This window comes from Cololabis saira, chromosome 19 (genome assembly GCF_033807715.1).
Source record: "Cololabis saira isolate AMF1-May2022 chromosome 19, fColSai1.1, whole genome shotgun sequence".
In the NCBI taxonomy this organism is placed as follows: Eukaryota; Metazoa; Chordata; class Actinopteri; order Beloniformes; family Belonidae; genus Cololabis; species Cololabis saira.
The window spans coordinates 24827302-24849516 of NC_084605.1; the positions used below are offsets into that span (position 1 = coordinate 24827302).

General features: G+C 40.8%; 2 protein-coding genes across 4 annotated transcripts in view; one reads left to right on the forward strand and one right to left on the reverse strand.

The window, feature by feature from the left end:
- l3mbtl2 (L3MBTL histone methyl-lysine binding protein 2) overlaps positions 1 to 9217 on the forward strand; it is a 29168-nt gene extending 19951 nt beyond the window's left edge. Inside the window, exons 7-18 of one of the 2 annotated variants that reach the window (XM_061708976.1) lie at positions 63 to 180; positions 461 to 595; positions 719 to 804; positions 1536 to 1782; positions 2069 to 2133; positions 2897 to 3001; positions 3124 to 3271; positions 3470 to 3552; positions 3717 to 3951; positions 4131 to 4193; positions 6704 to 6847; positions 8169 to 9211. In XM_061708976.1, the coding sequence (XP_061564960.1) occupies positions 63 to 180; positions 461 to 595; positions 719 to 804; positions 1536 to 1782; positions 2069 to 2133; positions 2897 to 3001; positions 3124 to 3271; positions 3470 to 3552; positions 3717 to 3951; positions 4131 to 4193; positions 6704 to 6847; positions 8169 to 8467 (1728 nt within the window). In that variant the 3' untranslated portion in view covers positions 8468 to 9211. Of the gene's footprint in view, positions 1 to 62; positions 181 to 460; positions 596 to 718; positions 805 to 1535; positions 1783 to 2068; positions 2134 to 2896; positions 3002 to 3123; positions 3272 to 3469; positions 3553 to 3716; positions 3952 to 4130; positions 4194 to 6703; positions 6848 to 8168 lie in introns of both variants that reach the window. The other variant, XM_061708977.1, reaches the window with a different exon arrangement.
- chadlb (chondroadherin-like b) lies at positions 8863 to 22120 on the reverse strand. 2 transcript variants are annotated; one of them, XM_061708978.1, is made up of 11 exons: positions 22034 to 22120; positions 18887 to 19063; positions 18078 to 18272; positions 17825 to 17980; positions 15791 to 15936; positions 15331 to 15612; positions 14304 to 14523; positions 12162 to 12435; positions 11665 to 12077; positions 10930 to 11096; positions 8863 to 10762 (listed from the first exon to the last, which is right to left on the reverse strand). In XM_061708978.1, the coding sequence occupies exons 2-11, from the start codon at positions 19061 to 19063 to the stop codon at positions 10459 to 10461; spliced, it is 2334 nt and encodes a 777-aa protein (XP_061564962.1). In that variant the 5' UTR covers positions 22034 to 22120; the 3' UTR covers positions 8863 to 10458. The 2 variants fall into 2 exon arrangements, with proteins under 2 accessions (XP_061564962.1, XP_061564964.1); XM_061708980.1 differs by lacking the exon at positions 22034 to 22120 and adding an exon at positions 19948 to 20019.
- Between the last annotated feature and the right edge of the window lie 95 nt (positions 22121 to 22215).

The following is a 22215-nucleotide window of genomic DNA, read 5'->3' on the forward strand; positions in this document are numbered from 1 at the left end:
ATGAAAATGATCAGAAATATACTGTTGTTGAGAATATAACCTCTGGTTGAACTCTTATTCAGGCTCCTCTGTATGCTCACTGGGACGACATCACTGTTGGGATGAAGGTGGAGGTCCTGAACTCAAATGCAGTCCTTCCTAGTAAAGTCTACTGGATCGCTACCGTCATCCAGATTGCAGGTGGTTTTTGTCTTTTTAATTTTCATAAAAATTTTTGGTCAGGGTTCTTAGAAACAACACTGTTAAAGACTGGATGCCATGTAAATCTTATTGTTGTCTAGCAACTAATGAGTGCTACATTGACAGGTTCTGATTTAATGGCTGTAACTGATTTTTTTTTTTTCAATGAGTTGCAAACATTTTGCTCTGACTTCTCATATCTCTGTTTGAATAAACTTATCGAGTTTCTTGACAAAGGAGTAACTTGAGCGGTTATCTAACTTCTCCTCCTCCATCGTAGGATACAAAGCTCTTTTGCGATACGAAGGCTTCGAGCACGACAACAGCCGTGATTTCTGGTGCAACTTGGTTTTAGGAGAGATGAACCCGATCGGATGGTGCGCCATGACGAGTAAACTCCTTGTGCCACCACAAGGTGAGGTTTGCAGTCACAACCCGTAACATGCTCCACGAGAGCCCAGGGTATTCAAATTGAACACAGGTTTTTTTTATTGTTTTATTTTAATATTTTCCACCTTTTGATAAATTGTGTCTGTAGATGTGCAGAACATCCCAGATTGGAAAGAATATCTGATGAAAAAGCTGGTGGGAGCCACCACTCTACCTGTCGACTTCAGCTTGAAGGTAAGTTTAATGTTAAGAGATATCATTATTTTAATTTATAAAGGTTAAACCAGCGGTGTCGGATTCTAGCTCTAATCAAACCACATCAGCAATTTGGTAAACAATCTCAAGACTTCTTAATTGTATGTACTTTTTAAAATTATTATTGCAACTATATAACTATCTTTTGTATTTAACTATTTATAGCTGATGCAAAGTTATTACTTTTGTAGAGACGTGGCAATCAAATTGACCTTCTCACCACAAAGAAAATTCTGCTTTTTAATTTTTTTGTTTTTCTTGGTAGTAAAGGTCGACACATTTGTTTCTTTAAGTTCCATCATGAAACCGTTTTGTTTCATTATGGCATGGGTTTCCCTCCATTTGGCAAAAATGTTTACATGTTACTTCTCACCTTTCTTTGAATTGTCTTCCCTCTTCATTAGTTTTTGTTTTTGTTGACATTTTTGCCTCAAATCCACCCAATGGCTAATTTGAGATGCATCCATCTGTTGGGTTGAAGCCGCCATGAACCAGCTAATGAAACTAAGTTGTAGTTGTGGTTAATCTAAGTCTCTAAAGCAACAGAGTTATATGTCCATGTTTCTCAATGGCCAGATAAAATCAGGTGGGGTTTTCAGATTTGGCCTTGGGTTTGACACATCTGGGTCAAATCTTATGTCGTATAAAGTTTCTTTTCACTGATCTAATTTGACACACAATCGGCATCTCTACCTGCTCCCTCTGCACAGCTGGCAGAGAACACGAAGACATCTTTCAAGGTGGGCATGCGCGTGGAGGTGGTGGATCCCAAGTACGTGACCCGGACCCGCAGGGCCTTTATAGACTCTATTTTTGGTGGTCGTTTGCGGCTGGTGTACGCAGACCAAAGTGACGCCCCTGAGAATATAGTCGCTGACTTCTGGTGCCACATGTGGAGTCCCCTGGTTCACCCGATAGGCTGGTCTGCCAAAGTGGGTCATGCCGTCAAACCAGCTGGTAAGTTTTATGAACAAGGATAAAGGGATGCAGGACTGTAGGACACATCTTACTTGCCTTTAAAAAAACAAACATAGATTGTGTTTTCACATCCATTTTGTTGGGTGTATGTGTAACGCTTTGTAAATATCCAAAATAGTGCACTAAATAGATTTGAAACGTATCAGCTGGCCAATCTCTGGTCAATATTTACCGGTAGTTTGAAAATTGTAGAGTTTTTGCTTTTTGCTGCGAGATTTGTTCAGAAGAAAAGTAAATTTATTAAATCTTTTCTTGTTTTTCATAGGAAGCGCGGAAGCGTCCTGCGTTTTGAAATGCAATGGCGACAGCACATCCACTCTCTTTAAAAAGGTAATAAAATGTTAGTCCTGCATGTGATTTATCACTTGAAGTCAACAGACAGCTCCAACACCTCCTTCCTTATCCTCTAATCTTTTCTGCTGCTGAGTTGTTGGTGTCTCTTTGCTTTATCTCCACACGTCATGGTAGTTAACTTTCAGCAATCCCCCAGCAGGTGTTTTTCTGTCGTCGCAGCTCCTCGATGGGACGATAAGACGCTTTCAAATAAGAGGAAGCATTTCTTGGTTTTCGTTTGCATAAGTTCCCCTCTGCCAGTCAACCGCTGTGCTGCAATTGGTTGAAAAGTTGAACACGAGCACAGCACAGAAACTTGCAATCACAGAAAAGGTGTTAAATGTAAGCTGCATATAACAATTGTGAGTGGGTTTATGAACGCATCCACATTGGGGGAATTGTGGGGATCTTTCTACCCATCAGTTGGACATTAGGTCATATCGGTGTTGACTTCTACGAAGATGGACAGAGAAAAACGTCTGTGAAAGTATTTTCTCAAACGAAGTCTGCATCATATGACCCTGGAGAATGACAAACTTATTTTTAGTTTAAACAATAATTCCTGCGGACTGGTACTGGTGACACCATTTAAAGGGTTACGTCATGTTACTAGAGCATTGTTTCTCTTTGATTCATTTCAACAGTTTGGCCCAGATTTGATCAAATACGTTGAAACTAATACAAATATTCATCCTTTCTTAGTTTATAGCTACTCTTCTGTAAGGTGTGGTAGTGAATGTTATTGTCCCTGTTCCCACAGCCCAGGTTCACTTACATGGGGGAGACTTTCTTCGAAGTAGGAATGAAGTTGGAGGCCATTGACCCCCTCAACCTGGGAAATATCTGTGTGGCCACTGTACAGAAGGTAAAGCACCTATTTTTATATTCATATATTAAAGACAGGTGGTCCTGCTGGATTACATATTCATTTTGGTAGTAATCAGCTGACTGGTGACTGTATCCCTGTTTTATTCGCTGCATCTCCAGGTGCTGTTCGATGGTTACCTGATGGTGGGCATCGATGGCGTCACATCAAACAATGGCTCCGACTCGTTCTGCTACCACGCTTCCTCTCACGCAGTTTTACCAATTAACTTCTGTAAAGATCACAATGTCCCTCTCACAGTCCCACAAGGTAAATATAAAACTCCCATTTTGCTTTGCGTGTCCTAAATTGAGGCCTCTGGCACTCGGGTACTTTGCTGCGCTGGTGATGGTTTGCTTTACTATGTTTTGATTAATTAGTGATCTCAGTTTATGCAGCGAAAGGAGGATAAGATAAGAGTCCTTGCTATCGATGAACTGTGTGCAATATACGTGTGTTTCCTGATAGGTTATGATCCTCAGACCTTCACCTGGGAGATGTACCTGGAGGAAACCGGAGCCAAAGCTGCACCAACAACACTGTTTAACGCAGTAAGACAGGAAGTTTTGTTGTGAAAATACAGATTGTGAAATGGTTTTTGGAAGAAAAAAAACAACAACTACAAGTATTGATGGCTCAGAGTTGGTTTTCTTAATGGACCAAGACCATCTTGCTTGTAGTTTCAAACTTTAATACTAAGGGTGCCCCCTTCCAGGACTATCCAGGTCACGGCTTCTCCCCCAACGTGAAGCTAGAAGCGGTGGACCTGATGGAGCCACGGCTGGTGTGTGTGGCCACCGTGAAGCGCTGTGTCGGCCGCCTGCTGCTGATCCACTTTGACGGCTGGGATGACGAGTTTGACCAGTGGATCGACCACCAGTCCCCAGACATCTACCCTGTAGGCTGGTGTGAGGTCGTGGGCTACCAGCTCCAGCCGCCGCATGGACTCGGTAAATATCCCCCATGGAAATATTCAGTCCTGCAAGTGTCACTGCAGAGAGAACCCAAATAAGAGTGTTTCACTTGTTTTTCCTATGTAGTTTAGTTTAAACTCTTACCTTCTATTGGTGGGGGGATAGTTGCATCTAAATAACAATTCACGTGACCAGTGTTTTATTCTGTTTTCTAGTGGATTCAGCTGAAAATCAGGTGGCACGGAAGAGACCAAGGCACTTTATATTCGGGAAAAAAAGTATGTTTTAATTCTGAATGTACGCTCTTGTGTCTGTCCTCAACACAATAACGGTTCACTCACACTAGGCAACGCTTACTGTGCCCAAACACGACCCCTTCAGTCCGGTTTGTTTAGTGTGAGTGCTCCTTTCCATGCTCGAGTACGGCACGACTCCTGGTCTCCGGGTGGGAGAGGTGAGCTTGAGCATGGCACGGTGGCATCTGCATGTGGAACAGGACCTGTACACAGAAGAAGCATGATGTGTAGGGCTGCAACTAACGACTATTTTAATAGTCGACTAGTCACCGACTATTGAAACGATTAGTTGACTAATCGGATAATTAGTAATTTAAAAATTTTTTTGAAAGAGGTTGCTTTAATTATGTGGCAAATGATAATAAACACAAGAAAGATGGCACTAGAGCCCTGATATAGCAGGACTGTTTTCTTCATCCTGCTCCCGCCCCGCCCGCAAAACAATGAATTCATGCCCGCACGGCGCACAATAATAGAGATGCATTGATTTAGTGTGTTCTCCCGTCCCGCAAGAGAAATGTCCAGACTAATGTATCTGATTTAATGTTAACATGATCATTGTGGAGCTTGATGGATAATTGACATTTCATAGGCACCTGACTGAAAGTCAGATGCAAATTCATCATTGTCATCATCGCACAAGCCTTTTTTCGCCTTTCGCGCTACATCAATTTTTATTGAGGTTATATCAACAAGAGTAGGCTGTGAGTGGCTCAAATAATACTAATAAATAACATAAAATAAACAAAGTTAAGAATGAAACGAATTAATTTAACAAATGAATCGCTTGGCCATTACATTGCTGTGGAGGGAGAGAATGCTGCTGACAGACTGCTGCCTCAATCCCTGCGTCTCTCTTCCAAGATGCGCCCACAGACACTAAACGCAGTTTCTCCAAATATCTGATTTAATTTAATTTAAAATACTTTTGTCAGAAATTACACATAAACTGAGACTACAAGAGGCACAATTCGAGGATAAATGTGAAAAATGGACTGATTACAGAAGACGAGAAGAGGACACCACCATTGTTACTGAACAAGGACACTGATATAAGGATGAGTGCTTAACTATGCATGTTTGATTTACCCTGACACTGTAATTGTTGAAAGAAAATTTGAATAAAAAATAAGTTACAAAAAAAAAAAATACTTTTGTCAGGCAGGGCCGCCGCAAGGGGTGTGCGAATCGTGCGACCGCACGGGGCCTCGCGCCCCAAGGGGCCTCGCGCTATGGGCAGTTTTTGGAAAAAAATTGGGAAAAAAACCTCCTTTTTTCGTTTTTTTTTTTCTTTTTTCCCTTATAAATATCAACAGTCACGTTCCATTACAGACCTAAATGTGTACTAGTCTGTGCATATCAATAAATATATGTGCAATGATGCGCGTGTCTGTTGTTCAATACAACTGATCAGACCAAGCGCAGACACAGCTGCTCTGATCCAGACGGTGGAGTTGGAACAAACTGTCACACAATGTCGAGAGAACGAGACAGATTCAGGAAATTTCCATCAGGGGATGAAAAAAGAAAAAAACTAAAGAAAATGGAAGAGTTTAATGCCTCCTCTGAAAGGCTCGTTTGATAAATTTGTTACAAAAATCACGATCCGACCGGGTCTCAAGCAGCCGTGGGGCCCCGTGTCGAGGCAAGTCAAATGATGATGAGGCAGGGGAAGGTATCCAGTATTTTGCTAATTGGAGAGTTAAAATTGCGCATATAGACACCCGATCCGACCCGAAAAACCCAAAAATGTTGCGCCCCCCCAGCCATTTCGCACAGGGCCTCGCAAATCTCCCAGACGGCTCTGCAGTCAGGCATAAAGTTAAAGCTCTCTTTTAAAGCCAAAATAGGCTTAATATCTTACCAAGGCGAGTCCGTTTCGCCCAACTGTCCGATTTGCTCTTCAAATGCATTGACGTGCTCCCGTGATGAGGAAGGTCGGCTTTGCAAACCTTGCAAGTCATCTTTTTATTCGCCGTATCGAGGCTAAAATCCTCCCAAACTTTTGAAGTTTTATTACGCGCAGCTGCGCTGAGACGCTATCGTGAATGCACGACTCTCGCAGAGATTGTATTGAAGTGGGATGCCTCACTCTATTGGAAAAACACGTCTGTCAACAATGGAATTCATTGTCGACAATTTTAATTATCGATTTTTGTCGACAACGTCGACGAATCGTTGCAGCCCTAATGATGTGTAGATTCGACACTTCGTTGTCACAATCCTTACAGATTCAGTAAGGTGAGAGAACCGGATCTGACCAGCACAACTCAAAAAAGCCCCAAAGTCACTGCTGTTGCCATCAAAGTTTGTGTGCTGTTCTCCTTCGTGTTGATTCTGGGACTGCACACTGGGAGAGTTGGGAAGAAGGGTCGATCAAGCCTGGGCACAGTGAGATGCGACGTGGCTAGTGTGAATGCGCCCCAAGTGGTGTTTACCCCCTCTTAGATTTTATAAAGTTGTGGGAAATTACCTTGTTTTGCTTCATGTAGAAAGGAGGGGTTACAGGAAGGGGATCTCGCATGACCACGCGAGTGACGCCGATCAGCCGACTGAAGTTGACGCTGAACGCTCTCAGAGCCGTCCTCCGGAACCACCGCTCATCCAGCCCAAAACCGAACCAGAGGAGCAAGAGAGTAAGTGGACATCTTTCAGAGTCATCGTGTTTCTTTTAGATACCAGCGTGAGACAAAACGCAGAGCTCAGTGATTAAAAGTTTTTGGCACTTTTCAGGATTTATGACGTTACCAGAAAGTACAAACTTAACAAAAACACATCCGGTGTGTAAAATCTGCTTTGATCAAAAAAAAAGAAGAAGAAAAAGAAAACTCTTCTTGATGACTTGACTGCATTATTGATCAATATATTGTTTGGTAATTTTTTTTAAATACAATTATCTTGGAGGGAAACGCTCAAAGTGATGCAGTGCTTGAAAAAAGAAAAACATTACATTTTTTAAACACCAAATCTTCTTGATTTCTTGAGTGAACCATTAACAACAATTCAGCAAATCAATAAAAACTTTGATCACTGATCGATCATTGAGTCAGACACTTAAATTCTGCTTTGTAACATTTTTTAGAAGAAACTCACAAATATCTGAGGAGTTTTGTTTTCTAGTGTTTTGATTTTCTTTTATTTCTTCATTTCTGTCACTTCTGCACACTAACTTGTACGTTTTTAATGGATCCCATGCCTCCCGATTTGGATCCTACCCCACCTGTTTCTGAGTCATGGATCAGGTTTTTAAACTATTAAGGGGGAGGAAAATATTATTTCATGTTCCAGTTATAAGTAAACACTTGAACCAAGTCAACAGCCTAAATGTTTGAATGAAGTTTAAAAATGCAAAAGATGCATTGTGGATGATACCAGCTTAAATTTGAACATTTTACAAATAATTTGTCTACTCTTAAATGAGGGCATTTATTCAAGGAAAAACAAAAGAAGACAGATAGATACTTAATGAAACCTAAGGCTTTTCTTAAATGAAATCAGATACCAACATTTATAGAAATAAATGTAGTTACGTTTCTTCGGCTTTTCTCTAGTGATGCACCGAATGTTCGGTAACCGAAATTGTTCGGCCGAAAATAGCAAAAAAAAAAACGTTCGGTGGAATAAGTGGGGAAAAAACCGAACAATTAATAACGGCGTGTGATGACGCAATCAAACGAGCGAGCGGTGTTAATGCAGCAAACATGTCAGCATGTCAGATCATTACTGGGATGTGGGGAAAAAGCAGAGGACACAAGAAATGATCCAGGCTGAGTTGGATTTGGGAAAGCCGCTTGGTGATCACCTGTAATGAAATTTATGCTTCTACGTGAAACCGACAACACCTCAGACTGACATTTCTTCAAAGCGAGATTAGCTGCTGATTACATATCTTCTTGGGGCTTATGTGTCACAGAAGTGTCTGATTTTTAATATTGGCTGACTGACTTCTGTCTGTAGTTTTTGCAGTGACGGTGAAAGTCGAGGAGATGGAGATGGAAACCCCTATTGAGCCCCCGGGGAGGCCTCAGGAGATCTCTGAGGGCGGAATCAAAGTGGAGGAAACCGAGGAGCATTTAAACCCTGAACTGTACCAGGAAGGCATCACACATCAAAGGATGAAACGCACAAAAACTCTGGGAGGAGAAATGGGGGGAGAGCACGACTCATTCAAGAAGAGCTTCACGGAGGAAAGAAACATGGAGCTGAGTGACAATGAAAAACAAGACCAAGAGGATGCGGAAATGACGGTAGCATGACGCTGAAATAATGATATGACATAAGAAGGATTTTAAATGGAAGATAATGAATGAAATGTAATTTCAATAAACAATGACATTTCATTAAAGATCAGCAGATCCTGAGAGTTTAGACTACCATACCTCCTTTTCTCCAATCTTAGTTCCACTACAGACATTTGTGCAGGATGTGGCGATGAAAACGCTTCATGTTACAATAACAGACTTATTTGTTGTAAGATGTTATTTTCATTGACTTGTATCCAGATATTTTCATTGTAAATATCCAGTTATAATTAAAACCATTTTCATAAATGTACTGATTTGCTAACATTTTCTTCATAAGTAGTGTTTGATGGTCGGATGCAGGAGTTGAAAATAACTACTGAAGAAACCATCTTTTTCATTTGATCAAATAACAGCAGAGCGTGTTTTTATTACTGACATTCACTGTATCTCCTTATTTTCAACTGGAGCTGCATGTGTAGATAAAACATATACAGTATTTGTACATCTTGTCATTTGAGCCTGTTATAAAATACAAAAGTGCAGAGTCTGTTATGATTTGAGGGTTTTCACAATGAAATTTAAATTAAGACTGGAAATGATTGTTCTTTATTTATTGCATGCTTCTTTATTTCCCCACAGCTGCTTCAAAAAGTCTTAATAGGACAGGTGTGGGCGGCTCCCATTATTTCTTCATCTACTAAGCAAGTGAGGTGATTAAGTGTAATAAATGAGGCCTGAATGTCTATAGACGACAACACCGATGGAGCATACAACCAATGTGGTAGCTATATCGTTCATATCATAAGGTTAAAGAAAAAGCGTAGCAACAGCACAATGGAGGTTGTAAATCACTTAAACTTAAAAAACAGTTTTCATAAAAACATCTTAAAATTCAAAGTTGCAGAAGAAACCAATCCTGCTACATCAGAATAACGTGAATGGTTCGTCACCTGAAGTGTATCACATCGTCAGTAAAACGTGAGGGCCTTCCATTGATTATTGATGTCACAGGAGAAGCCAGATTAAGTGTATAATGCTTAAAAATACACCGTAAACCGTTGATGGGATAGTTTGTCACAGTTTAGACGGGGACCTTCTTTTAAGATGTTTTTGTCCTTATAACGCTACTCTTCACTTGCTGAAGACAACTAAAAGCACAATTGACAACAAACAGCAGCTGGGGACTTAAGAAAAAACCTTGCAAAGCATCACAGCTGAGGAACTTTACTATTTGGTGATATCTGTCTTTACTTGCTAAATATCTTTGTTGATCCAAATGCAATTTAACGCTTAAAAATAGAGGACTGGGTTTTTAAAAGAGACATATTGATGAAATGTGTGACATGCTTTAAGTAAAGTCATTTTCCATAGTAATTTGGGGGGTTGGAGTTCGGGACTCTACCTCTCTCCAGCATCAAACTATCGTGCAAATGTACATTTAATCAAGTATGAAAGCTCAGTTTTCAACCCCGTCTTCACGTCTCTGCTCACAGCAGCTGGTTTTAAGGGTTTAAGCCGCTCAACTCTGCATATCTGCCTCTAGTTGAAACTGGTGTTGATGTGAAAGTCTGTGGAGATAAAGACAGAGAAGCTGAATATTTCCACGCTCATCGTCTGTAAATAACACATTTTCAGACTTCTGTGGCCATAAATTACAAGTTTAGGTTCATTTTTGTGATCTTTTGATTTGGTGGTCACTTCAGACTTCAAAATAAATGCTTTCAAACTATTTATTTTGTTTTTATTATCGTGGTATGTACTCTTCAGGTTTGTTACTTCTTAACTGGCTCGCTTGCCCTATATTCCCAGACTTAATGCCAGCAGGGAACATGAAAGGAAAGGTCTTTTTTTTTACGTCAACCAACTGAAAAATGGTGTACGAGCTATTTAATGACCTGACAGTTCAGTCAAATGCTTAACCTAAACATTTATCTTGGTCTGGGCCAGTTTAATGGACGTTCAGTTTCTAAAACATCAGTACGAGTCAGATTCGGGTCGTACATTTAACCCACGCTGCGTTTCTTTGTGGATGTATTTGCAGCTCCCTGTTTTGTGTTCTGATTTTCACGTGGCTGTCTCTTGGCCTTGGATGTTTTGGCCCGCTGAAGGCCACTGGCTTGGTGCGCTGGTTTGCGTTTGGCAGCCTTGGCTGCCCTGGGCGGGTTTGGGGTGCCAGCAGGCGGGTCCGGGAGACTCTCCCCACCAGGACAGGCCTTGAAGATGTGGACGTCCTTGACCATTCGACCCCTCAATTCAGGAGGATTCGCACACGTGGCTCGTACCTTCAGGTTAACTTTCTCAATCCACCTAGATGAACAGGAAAGATCAAATTATTTGATTAAATTCCTCAAACACATTGTCATTTTACATAGTAGCAACTATCGTAATATCTGGACCTCAAAAATAATTGTTTATATTAATATCAATTTAAATGGGATTTTAAAGAGCTTGGCTGTGGCTGCGATTAGTCGTACATGCGTAGTGGCAGCAGAGGGCAGTCACACATCAGAGGGTTGTCAGCCAGGTTGATGACCTCCAGAGATGTGAGCATCTGGAAGTCGGGCACCTCCTCCAGCTGGTTGCCCTCCAGGAACAAACTCCTCAACCCTGAACCCAGACCTGCCAGGGAGTCCTGCGACATCTTAAATATGAGAGATTAACTCGGTTAAAAGAGGTGATGAGTAACAGACTGACAGAAAGCGCTTGGAGCATATATTTATTTATTTATTTATATAATATATATATATATATATATATATATATATATAATTAGAACTATATATATATTTTTTTATTTATTTATATATAAATCTATATACAGGACTGTCTCAGAAAATTAGAATATTGTGATAAAGTCCTTTATTTTCTGTAATGCAAAAATGTCATACATTCTGGATTCATTAAAAATCAACTGAAATATTGCAAGCCTTTTATTATTTTAATATTGCTGATCATGGCTTACAGCTTAAGAAAACTCAAATATCCTATCTCAAAAAATGAGAATATTCTGGGAATCTTAATCTTAAACTGTAAGCCATAATCAGCAATATTAAAATAATAAAAGGCTTGCAATATTTCAGTTGATTTGTAATGAATCCAGAATGTATGACATTTTTGTTTTTTTAATTGCATTACAGAAAATAAAAGACTTTATCGCAATATTCTAATTTTCTGAGACAGTCCTGTATACCGGTATATATCCTACTCACTCTCTCCAGCCCCATGTTATCCAGATACAACTCCTTCAGCGAGTTCTCCAGAGGCTGAAAGGCGTTTGGTCCCACCCACTGGATGGCGTTGCCGGACAGCCTGAGGTCCCGGATGTTCCCCGCCTTGCTCAGCGCTTCAGTGGGAACCCCTTTCAGCTTGTTTCCCCCCAGGTGGAGCGTGTCCAGGTCGTTGGCGTGGTCCAGAGCCCTGGGCGACACGTGTGCGATGGCATTCCCGGTGAGATAAAGGGCTCGGAGACGCTCCACCCCCGTCATGGCCCCTGGTTCCAGCTTGGAGATGGTGTTGTTCTCCAAGTGAAGTGCCAGCAGATGGGGCACCAGCTTGAAGGCTCCTTTAGGGAAATCCACGAAGCGGTTCTTCTCCAGGTGAAGGTAAGTCAGCTGAGGGAGACCTGTGGATTTAGATTACAGAAACGTGTAAAACAACTCATTAAAATCAAGCTCCCTACAGATTTGAACTTTCCTTTAAAACTGACCTTTAAAGGCATCAGGACTGAGGGAGGAGAGGTCGTTCTCAGACAGGTACAGGTATATCAGCCCCTTCATCCCACTGAAAGCCCCTCCTTCCACCTCCACAATCTTGCAGCGCTGCAGGTGCAGAGACACCACCTGGGTCACGCCGGGGAAGCTGTTGCTGGGTAGCTGGTGGAAGTGGTTGTCGCGTAGGTCAAGGAGACGTGTGTCTGGAGAGAAACCCCGGGGCACCTTGGTGTGACCACGGTTCTCACATGAAGAGTGGTGCGTCTCCGCCTGTGGACACAGAATATCAAAGAACAATTAAAGCTGCAAGCAGCGATGAACGGGTCCTCGCGCGTGCAATTTTCACCAATAAATGTCAAGGACACAAAATCGAGTCCGATGACACCACCCATGACTCTTTATGTCAAACCATTCAAAAGTTATGGCAGAAAGTAGGAACTATCAAATATGGACCAATCAGATGAAGGGGGGGGGGGGGCGCGCTTTTTGGCGTCTATCGTCGCCACGGTAACGCTTTTGACTGAGAAAAGTAATGCGCATCGTCGCAGGATGGAGATGCACATTTTGATGTATAACACACCTGGGTGCATGTTACGGTTCGGGCGAAGAAGCGGCCGAAGAAATGGCATAAATTGTGCCAAAATTACACGATTAATTCAAAATAGCCGACTTCCTGTTCGGTTTCGGCCATGGCACCAAGAGACTTTTCTTTAAGTTGCGACATGATACAGGTTTGCACCGATTTTCGTGAATGTACTTCAAACAGTATTGTGGGGCTTGAGGCACAAAGTTTTTTAGGGGGCGCTGTTGAGCCATTTTGCCACGCCCATTAATGCAAACCATTAAATATTAAATTTCTCGCCAGGCCTGGCTTGCGTGCAAAATGTTGTGACTTTTGGAGCATGTTTAGGAGGGCAAAAACGCCCTCATTTCGTCGGAAAAATTAACATTTCCTACAGATACAATGGGGACTTCACACTGTAAGTGCTCGGGCCCTAATTAGCTCAAAGGTGCAATAAAGAGGAAAAAAAAGTGCAATAACAAGAGCACAAAGGTAGGATAGGATAGGATAGGATAGGATAGGATAGGATAGGATAGGATTCAACTTTAATAATCCCCAAAGGGGAAACTTCATTGCCACCATGGCCACAACAATACAACATAAAACAATCAACAATACACATTAACAATGTCTCCACCTAGGTGGGTAGGGAAGGTAAGCAGAGATATAAAGATGAGCAGTGAGACGTTCAGTCATTCAACAAGGGCCTCCTCCACACTGGACTCTAGAGTGTGAACAAGACAAAGGAGATGATTGTGGACTTAAAATGAAGTCAAATGGTTTTTCCATCCCGGGGGAAGAAGTGGAGGAACATAAATACGTTGATGTTCACCCGGACAGCAGACTGGACTGGAGATAAAACACTGATGCTGTTTATCAGACAGGACAGAGCAGACTTTACTTCATTACTTCCACAAGTCTGCTGTAGACAGTTCAATCACATCTGCAGTCATCTGTCGGAGGAGCCAGTGACTTAAAGAAACTGATAAAGAAGGCTGGCTCTGTTCTGAAGGAGGATACTTCATAAAATGAATAAGACCATGGACAACTCTGAGTGTCGTCTTCACAACTGAGTGATTCAGTAAGGGAGCGTCTTCAGTCAGAGCTTCTTCAGATCTGCTGCAGCACAGACCGCTACAGGAAATCCTTCCTGCCCACAGCTGTAACCCTCTACAACGAATATCTGAAGAGACTGAAATCATGACTCCTGTGAGAAATAATTTAATAAAATATTTTTCAATTGAAAAGAACCAACTGCGGTAGTTTGGTTATGATTCCTCTTGTACAACTCCCCGGGGGCGTGTTTCTGGCAGGTTCAACAAGTTCTCCCAGTCTGGTACAATAAAGTTTCAGTGTAACTCATCATGAATTACAGAGGTTTTCTTTTTTATTCAGTAAGATTCAGGTTTTTTCTTAGCTTTATCTTAGGTACACACAAGAGGGTGGAATTACTCTTCTGATTTTTAGCTTTACTGTACATTGCAGGCAAAAGCAAGAAAGTTAAAGAATTAGAGAGCAACAACAAGAAAAAAAAATCAAATAGAAACCGTTTTCAGTGCTCGTATGACCCACTCACCTCACAGACGCAGTTGGTTGGACATTTAATTTTTTTGCCCGGGTTTTCAGTGGGCGGAGGCGTGTACCTGGCTGCTTCCTCCAGCTCTGCCTTCATCATGGCCTGCTGGCTCTGGCAGCGCAGCTGAGCAGGGTAAACGCCCTGCAGGCTCTCCCCGCTCAGGTGAGCGGGCGCTCCACACGTGCCCACCAGCTTCACCTTGCGACGGATCGCCCACTCTCTGCCGTGTGATAGGAAAGAAAGAAAAAAAACAACAGATTTGATAGTCTGACTGTCTGAAAGCCACGAGCAGAGGTGTCAAAAGTATTCACATTCATTACTCAGGTAGAAGTATAGATACTAGAGTTTAAAAATACTCCTGTAGAAGTTAAAGTACCATCTCAAGTTTTTTACTCGAGTAAAAGGATAAAAGTACTGGTTTCAAAACTACTTAAAGTATAAAAGTAAAAGTAATGTAAGGGGGAAAAAGCCATTAAGGACAAAAGCCATTGAAAATGAATGCATCTTAGTACAATGCAAATATATTAAAGAACCATATATATTGTGTACTATTGAGCATTAACATGTGTTTCAGAGAGCAGGAGATATGATGACTAGTTGCCTATAAGTATTGTAATGGTGCAAAAAGTCAAACTTCAGCATGTTATCATTTATCCTAACCTTTATTGGAATGTACATCCAAGTTTAGTTGCAGGAATCTGAGGGAACGGATGTAAGAACAAAACTGGACAAGAACATCTGAAACAACCACAACCAAATTCACTCTATCCGGATGGAGCAATTTAACTGGATAGTTTTTTTTTTAAAGGCCGAAATGAAATAAAGTAACAAGGCTGTTTTTAAAATGTAAGGAGTAAAAAGTACAGATAATTGTGTGAAAATGTAAAAGTAAAAAGTCGTCTGAAAAATAATTACTCCAGTGAAGTATAGATAACCAAAATTTGTACTTAAGTAAGGTAACAAAGTATTTGTACTTCGTTACTTGACACCTCTGGCCACGAGTGTAAAAGCCAATGTCCTGCCGTACCTGAGAGGGCGCAGGTAGCAGTTGCAGAAGATGGGGTTCCCATCCAGGTTGAGACGCGCCAGCTTGGCCGACCCTTCGGAGAAGGGCTGGACGACCCGCAGCTGGTTGTGACTGAGGTCCAGGTGGACGAGGTTGGGAGACTTAGACACAGCTGTGTTAGACAGATCCTGCAAAGACATGTGGTCCAGGAAGAGATGGGCAAGCTTGGCCATGGACACTTCTTCCTCTCCAAGGTACGTCATGGGGTTGTAGCTCAGATCGAGACGAGTCACCTCGGAGAGTCTGTTTTTAGCATGTAATAAAATATTCAGTACCAATATCTGTCACCTGTCCTACCAGTTAGATAACTAAAACCACAGGGTTTTTTTGTTCTCAGCTCTGAGAAAATGATGGAGCTTCTCCATCATTGCAACACGGTGCACAGGTGACCCTGACCGCTCATCTTACCAGGGAACCTCACCTTGACATGGTCTCTGTGGGGAAAAACTGCAACTCGTTGTGGTCCAGACTGAGTCGGTTGAGTGTAAACAGACCAGCAAAGGCCTCGATGTCCAGGTAGTTTAGTGAGTTGTGACTGAGACGAAGCCACTTGATGTTCTGCAAGCCCTGAAAAGAAACATGGTTTGCCCATTAGGAATGGGCGATATTTTACCGTTCACGATATACCGTCAAAAAAATTCCCCACGATAAGAATTTGTCATCTTGTGGTAAAAATTATAAATTCCTGTTTATGACGTTTTTGTGTAAAGCCGGATTGAAGGAAGGAAGGAAGGAAGGAAGGAAGGAAGGAAGGAAGGAAGGAAGGAAGGAAGGAAGGAAGGAAGGAAGGAAGGAAGGAAGGAAGGAAGGAAGGAAGGAAGGAAGGAAGGAAGGAAGGAAGGAAGGAAGGAAGGAAGGAAGGAAATGAGCCTGAAAGAAAGAAAGAAAGAAAGAAAGAAAGAAAGAAAGAAAGAAAGAAAGAAAGAAAGAAAGAAAGAAAGAAAGAAAGAAAGAAAGAAAGAAAGAAAGAAAGAAAGGAGCCAGAAATAAATGAGCCATCGTTTTCAGGATAAATGCCAGAAATTATCGTGATACATTTTTTAGTCCATACCGCCCATCCCTATTGCCCATTTCATAAACGCTTCAACATACAAACAAAATTCCCCACGATAAGAATTTGTCATCTTGCGGTAAAAATGATAAATTCCTGTTGATGACGTTTTTGTGTAAAGCCGGATTGAAGGAAGGAAGGAAGGAAGGAAGGAAGGAAGGAAGGAAGGAAGGAAGGAAGGAAGGAAGGAAGGAAGGAAGGAAGGAAGGAAGGAAGGAAGGAAGGAAGGAAGGAAGGAAGGAAGGAAGGAAGGAAGGAAGGAAGGAAGGAAATGAGCCTGAAAGAAAGAAAGAAAGAAAGAAAGAAAGAAAGAAAGAAAGAAAGAAAGAAAGAAAGAAAGAAAGAAAGAAAGAAAGAAAGAAAGAAAGAAATGAGCCAGAAAGAAAGAAAGAAAGAAAGAAAGAAATGAGCCAGAAAGAAAGAAAGAAAGAAAGAAAGAAAGAAAGAAAGAAAGAAAGAAAGAAAGAAATGAGCCAGAAAGAAAGAAAGAAAGAAAGAAATGAGCCAGAAAGAAAGAAAGAAAGAAAGAAAGAAAGAAAGAAAGAAAGAAAGAAAGAAAGAAAGAAAGAAAGAAAGGAGCCAGAAATAAATGAGCCAGAAGAAAGAAAGAAAGAAAGAAAGAAAGAAAGAAAGAAAGAAAGAAAGAAAGAAAGAAAGAAAGAAAGAAAGAAAGAAAGAAAGAAAGAAAGAAAGAAAGAAAGAAAGAAAGAAAGAAAGAAAGAAAGAAAGAAAGATAAATAAATTCCGGTTGATGAGTTTTTTGTGTAACATATAGATTATAGTTAAAAAAGTGGAGTTGAATTGGTATTTTTTTTATCGTCATTTTAATCGTTATCGGGATAAATGCCAGAAATTATCGTGATACATTTTTTAGTCCATACCGCCCATCCCTATTGCCCATTTCATAAACGCTTCAACAACAGGAGGTTTGATTTATTCGGATCTCCATTAGCTGTGACCAGAGCAACAGCTATTCTTCCTGCAGTCCACCTCAATAACTGTATTTATACTACGCAAAACATACATGTAGTCACATTAAGACGTTCCACAACAATAAACACATCAAACATAATCACTTGACAACCTTTCACTACAACCACAACACAACAACACTTAGAACTAAGTACAGCACAATACAACACAATACAAACAACACAACATAGGACCTAGTTCTAATTGACAGTATACTTGGAATATAGAGGTTCACATAATTCAACAATGGTCAGACCGTAGCATGTATATATTTAATTTAGATGGTTGCATCAGCTAAATATCAGCAGAAAGCTGTTCAGCTAAGAGATGGTTTTTCAGTAAACTTTTGAATCTTTTTTTTTGCTATTGGTCTTTGATTAATATTTATAGGTTTACATTTTAATGCATTTTATCCACGTTGTGTTTGTGTACCTGGAAGGCCATGTTGGGGATGTAGACCAGCCGGTTGTGCTTGAGAGAGAGCAGGTTGAGGAAGCCTAGCTGAGAGAAAGCTCCAGGCTTGATCTCCTCCACCCGGTTATGATCCATCATGAGCTGCTTCAGCGAGGACAGGCCGTCGAATGACTCCTGGACTCAAAAAGAAAAGAAAAAAAGGGTGGAAACTATACAGCTGTGGAGACGCAAAGATACAAGATGGTTGTGGGAACTGTAACTATGTGATCACCTGGTAGAGAATCTCAATGTTGTTGCCGGCCAGGTTGAGGAAGACCAGGCGGCCGAGGCCGCGGAAAGCCCCCTCCTTCACTTTGTGAATGTTGCTCCGCTGCAGTGACAGGTGAGTCAGGTAAGGAGTGTGTTTAAACGCCCCGGTGGGAAGTTCCTGAATGTCATTACCACGAAGATCCAACTTCACTGTGATCTATATAGGGAAGAGATCATTTATTAAATGGAACACAATGAGTCTATGTAATTCAAATAATCATTAAAGCTTGGACTCAGTGGATTGAATTGAATTGAATTGAATTGAGTTGAATTTATTTACAAATAATTAAAAAACACAAATACAGATAATAATCGAGGTTTGTAAAATGGGACTCCCCAGAAGCTACTGTAGCTTATGAATAGGGGCCCAGTCACACAGCAGAACAACTATAAATTAAACATATAATACATATACATACAGTATAATAACCTTATATCCTTATAACCTAAATAAGAGAGAAAAAAAAAGAAAAAAAAAAACAAACTCCTAGATACAAATATATTCTTATAAAAATAATACATCAGGTATTGGTACATAAAAAATTTAACATGAAACATAATTTAATAATAATTTTTGTTTTAATCTTTTTTTTAAAATTGAGAGAGATCCGGACTCTTTTATAGCACTACCAAGCTCATTCCAAATGTTTGGACCTTTGCAGGTTACACTGAAACTTGTACATTTTAGTTTCCTTTTCTTTCCCTTTAAAAGTTGTTTAAAAGTGGAAACAATGCCATAGATATGCCGTTATATGTGTGTAAACAAGAAACCTCATCAATAGTGGGAGGAACTTGGGTCAAGTTCTTGTTGACACAAGCCACCGTGAGCTGGATCTGGTCACAGACGCACTGCTTGGGACACTTTGCTGTGTGTGCTGCAGGGATGGAGAGGAGCACCAGGCTCAGCAGAGGAGCCCAGAGAGGGCAAGGAAGCAGCAGGGAGCACATCTGAAATGGAAAATACCAAAACAAAAGTTCCTACTTACTCATCGGGTCGGTTTAAAATAACAAACTAGTCTGACATACATGTTCTTGGACTGTGGAGGAAACCTGCATGAGCATAAGGAGAATATACAAACTCCACACAGAAAAGCTCCAGCTGTAATTCAACCAGGGGAACTTTCTCACTCTCAGGCAACGCTATGAACCAGCAAGTCAGAGCTTATTTAACAACTGTGGCCTATTTGTTTGGGATTTCTAGACCAGTTAAGAAGTATAATCCTTTACCAGATCAACAGTGATATTTAGTAACTTCAGAAGACATACTATGAGAAATAAATAAATAATGTTACAATGTAAAAAAGGTAATTTAAAACCATGGATGAATTAACAAAAAATAACAAGTGTAATATATTTATTTCCTTTTTTGTTGTTGTTTTGTATTTTTAATGGTGGGTTTGTTCGATACACTGCTGCTGTGCATCTAATGCACCAAACTAACTCATATAAGTAGAAAACAGCTACAGAATAGTCACTTCTTGTAGTAGTCAATATCCACGAAAGGGTTAATATTCTCCAGTAATACAAGAGTTTAAGTTTAAAACCTGGAAGTATTCTACTGATCGGCCTGTGAAGAGATAAAGGTCTAAGACTGATTCGATGTTTGACTTGTGTTGTGAACCGCTCGTTTCAAAAACCAAATGGACAAAACACACAGATGGAAGAAGATTCAGAGTCTGGATTAAGCTCAATTATGGGAAAAAAGAGAGAGGATCCACTATTCTATATATATATATATATATATATATATATATATATATATATATATATATATATATATAGTGGATATGGATGGATATCAGTAGTTATCCTACATATACATCTATACAGACCGATGGAGGTAAACACTGGGATGATCAGACTGTGGGACTGCAGGTCAGCATGCAGCTCCTGAAGCTCTGGCCTGCTAACATATACAGAAGAGTAAAAAAGGGGGGCAGAGCAGCACGACAAACTACAGGAACAATGGACAACATTAATGATGATTATGAGATACTTATGATCAATAGCTGTGGATTGAGCTGAAGACAGGAAATAGAAGAAGAGAAGAGAAAAAGGGTGAGGGGCACTGCTCAGTGGATCATGTTGGTTCCCCCTGCAGCGTACTGCTCTGGTCTTGTCCTGAAGCTGCAGCTACGACTACTGGCCCTAACACATTAAAGTTTAGACTAACTAGAGGCTTTACTAAACAGAAACGTTTCAAGTTATTATCCATATCTACCATAATCAGAATATCTCACAATACAGAGGGTTTACAGCAGGGAGCAATCCTAGAAAGACCTATAACACATTTATAAGAAAGGCCAACAGCGTTTGTTGATAAGGTTACAGATGACTCAGAGCTCAGTTAACTGCCACTTCATGGGGTGGGTATGATGCTACTGACCTCAACATGGGATTTGTTTCATTGGATAAAGTTGAAACCAAAGCAGAAAGTCTGACAAACAGCTGAGGACAAATGGCCTTTGATAGTGACAGTGTGTATAACATTTTTATTTATGACTGTTAATTAGGGAAACTTCAACAATACTCTACAATAATGGTGATAATATGGGTCTTAATCTAATAGTCCAGCCATCCATTTTCTGTACCTGCTTTATTCCTGCTCAGGGCAACGAGGGTCACCTTAAATGTATCCCAGTTGTCACCAGGCAAAAGGTGGGGCTATACCTGGAGGGGGCGGCAGACCATTGCAAAGCCACACAAAGACAAACAACCACACACACGCTCAGAGCAATCAAATACTGTCATGTATTTCAGCTCTATTTCTTTCAGAATAACTTGTACTTGTCTTGAAACATTCGTTCAGTCAATTTCTGTATATTTTTTTCTGTATAATTTTGGATTAACTTGCAATGGGCTTCTTATACTACTATAAAACGTTTTATGGAAAATATGAGCTGATGTGCAGAATCAAAACAGATCAGATTCATAAAAGGGACAACTGTTTCTAACACTATATTTGATCTGTGTTTTCTTTTCTGTTGAAGATGTTAAATAAATAACAGGATGCATTCAGTTATCAAGTCCCAGCTCTAAAAAAAAGTTAGATTTGTCTTATTTCAAGAGCTTGATTGGACAAAAAGCTTCCATTATTCCTACTTATGGGGATTAGTGCCATTTGATCAGATTGGTCTGCTATTGTGTTCCCTGGAATGCCTTAAAACCACATTCCCATGTGGGATCAACAGTTTTGATCCACAGGAATGGACATGAAAAGATTTAAAGTGGCACAGTCTGAACCCCCGAAGTCTTAAAAATGGTTGACCAGTGCAGGGGTGCCATGCGTTCACCTCTGTTAACCCTGCAGCACCAAGGTGTTGAACTTGGTGATTTAACTTTGACTGGATTTGAATGAACTCAAAGTGCCATTTAGAGGAGGAGGAAAACGAAGCCGACTGCAGCATGAAATGGACTGATACACTTACTGAGCAGCATATTGTGTTTTGTTGTAAAAAACCCTATTTGAAAAACCGAGGGGCCAAGAAACTGGAGACGGAGGAATGTCCTCCGTGTGGACTGTTTTTCCGCGTCCTTGTGGGGATTAACGGTCCAGACCGCAGAGGAGCGGCGGCGCACAAAGACGCACTGTCTCTCTGCAGGTGTTGTGCCAAAACGCGCCCTTGCAGCAGAGAAGGTCTGAAGGAAGATTTTGGTTCTGAATACTTTAAACCAAATAAAAATAAAGTCTTTAAAATGGTGCAAATTCCTATACATAAAGAGAGATGACTAAGTCCCAGCGTGGATGACATAAATCTCATACCAGCAACATGTTTAAAAAGTTAAAATAACAAAATTAAAAATTGATAATAGATAACTAAGCTCCGGTATTTGAAATGTTTATCATATTGCAGTGACCAAGAAGTACTAGCAAATGTTTATAATGTAACAATACGTGGATTTTACGCACAGACTCACCGCGGTTTGGTCGTGGGTCGGTGGCGAGCCTGGACTCTGCTGCTCCTCCCCCAGCTAAAACTCACTCCCTTCATCCCTTCATCCCCCCGTCCACCTTCCACACCTCTGCCCCTGCTGGAGGAATAGTTCACCCCGAGGTGAAAGGCTGTTTCCACCTCACTGCCAACCCGGACTATTTGGAT

What these genes read in the sequence shown, in the direction of transcription:
- chadlb (XM_061708978.1), bottom strand. Translation starts at nt 19,063, where the DNA reads ATGTGCTCCCTGCTGCTTCCTTGCCCTCTCTGGGCTCCTCTGCTGAGC. An exon ending in TTCCTCCCACTATTGATGAG is followed by an intron (nt 18,273 to 18,886) that starts GTTTCTTGTTTA and finishes TTCCCTATATAG; the next exon opens with ATCACAGTGAAGTTGGATCT. An exon ending in ATAACATGGGGCTGGAGAGA is followed by an intron (nt 11,097 to 11,664) that starts GTGAGTAGGATA and finishes CTCATATTTAAG; the next exon opens with ATGTCGCAGGACTCCCTGGC.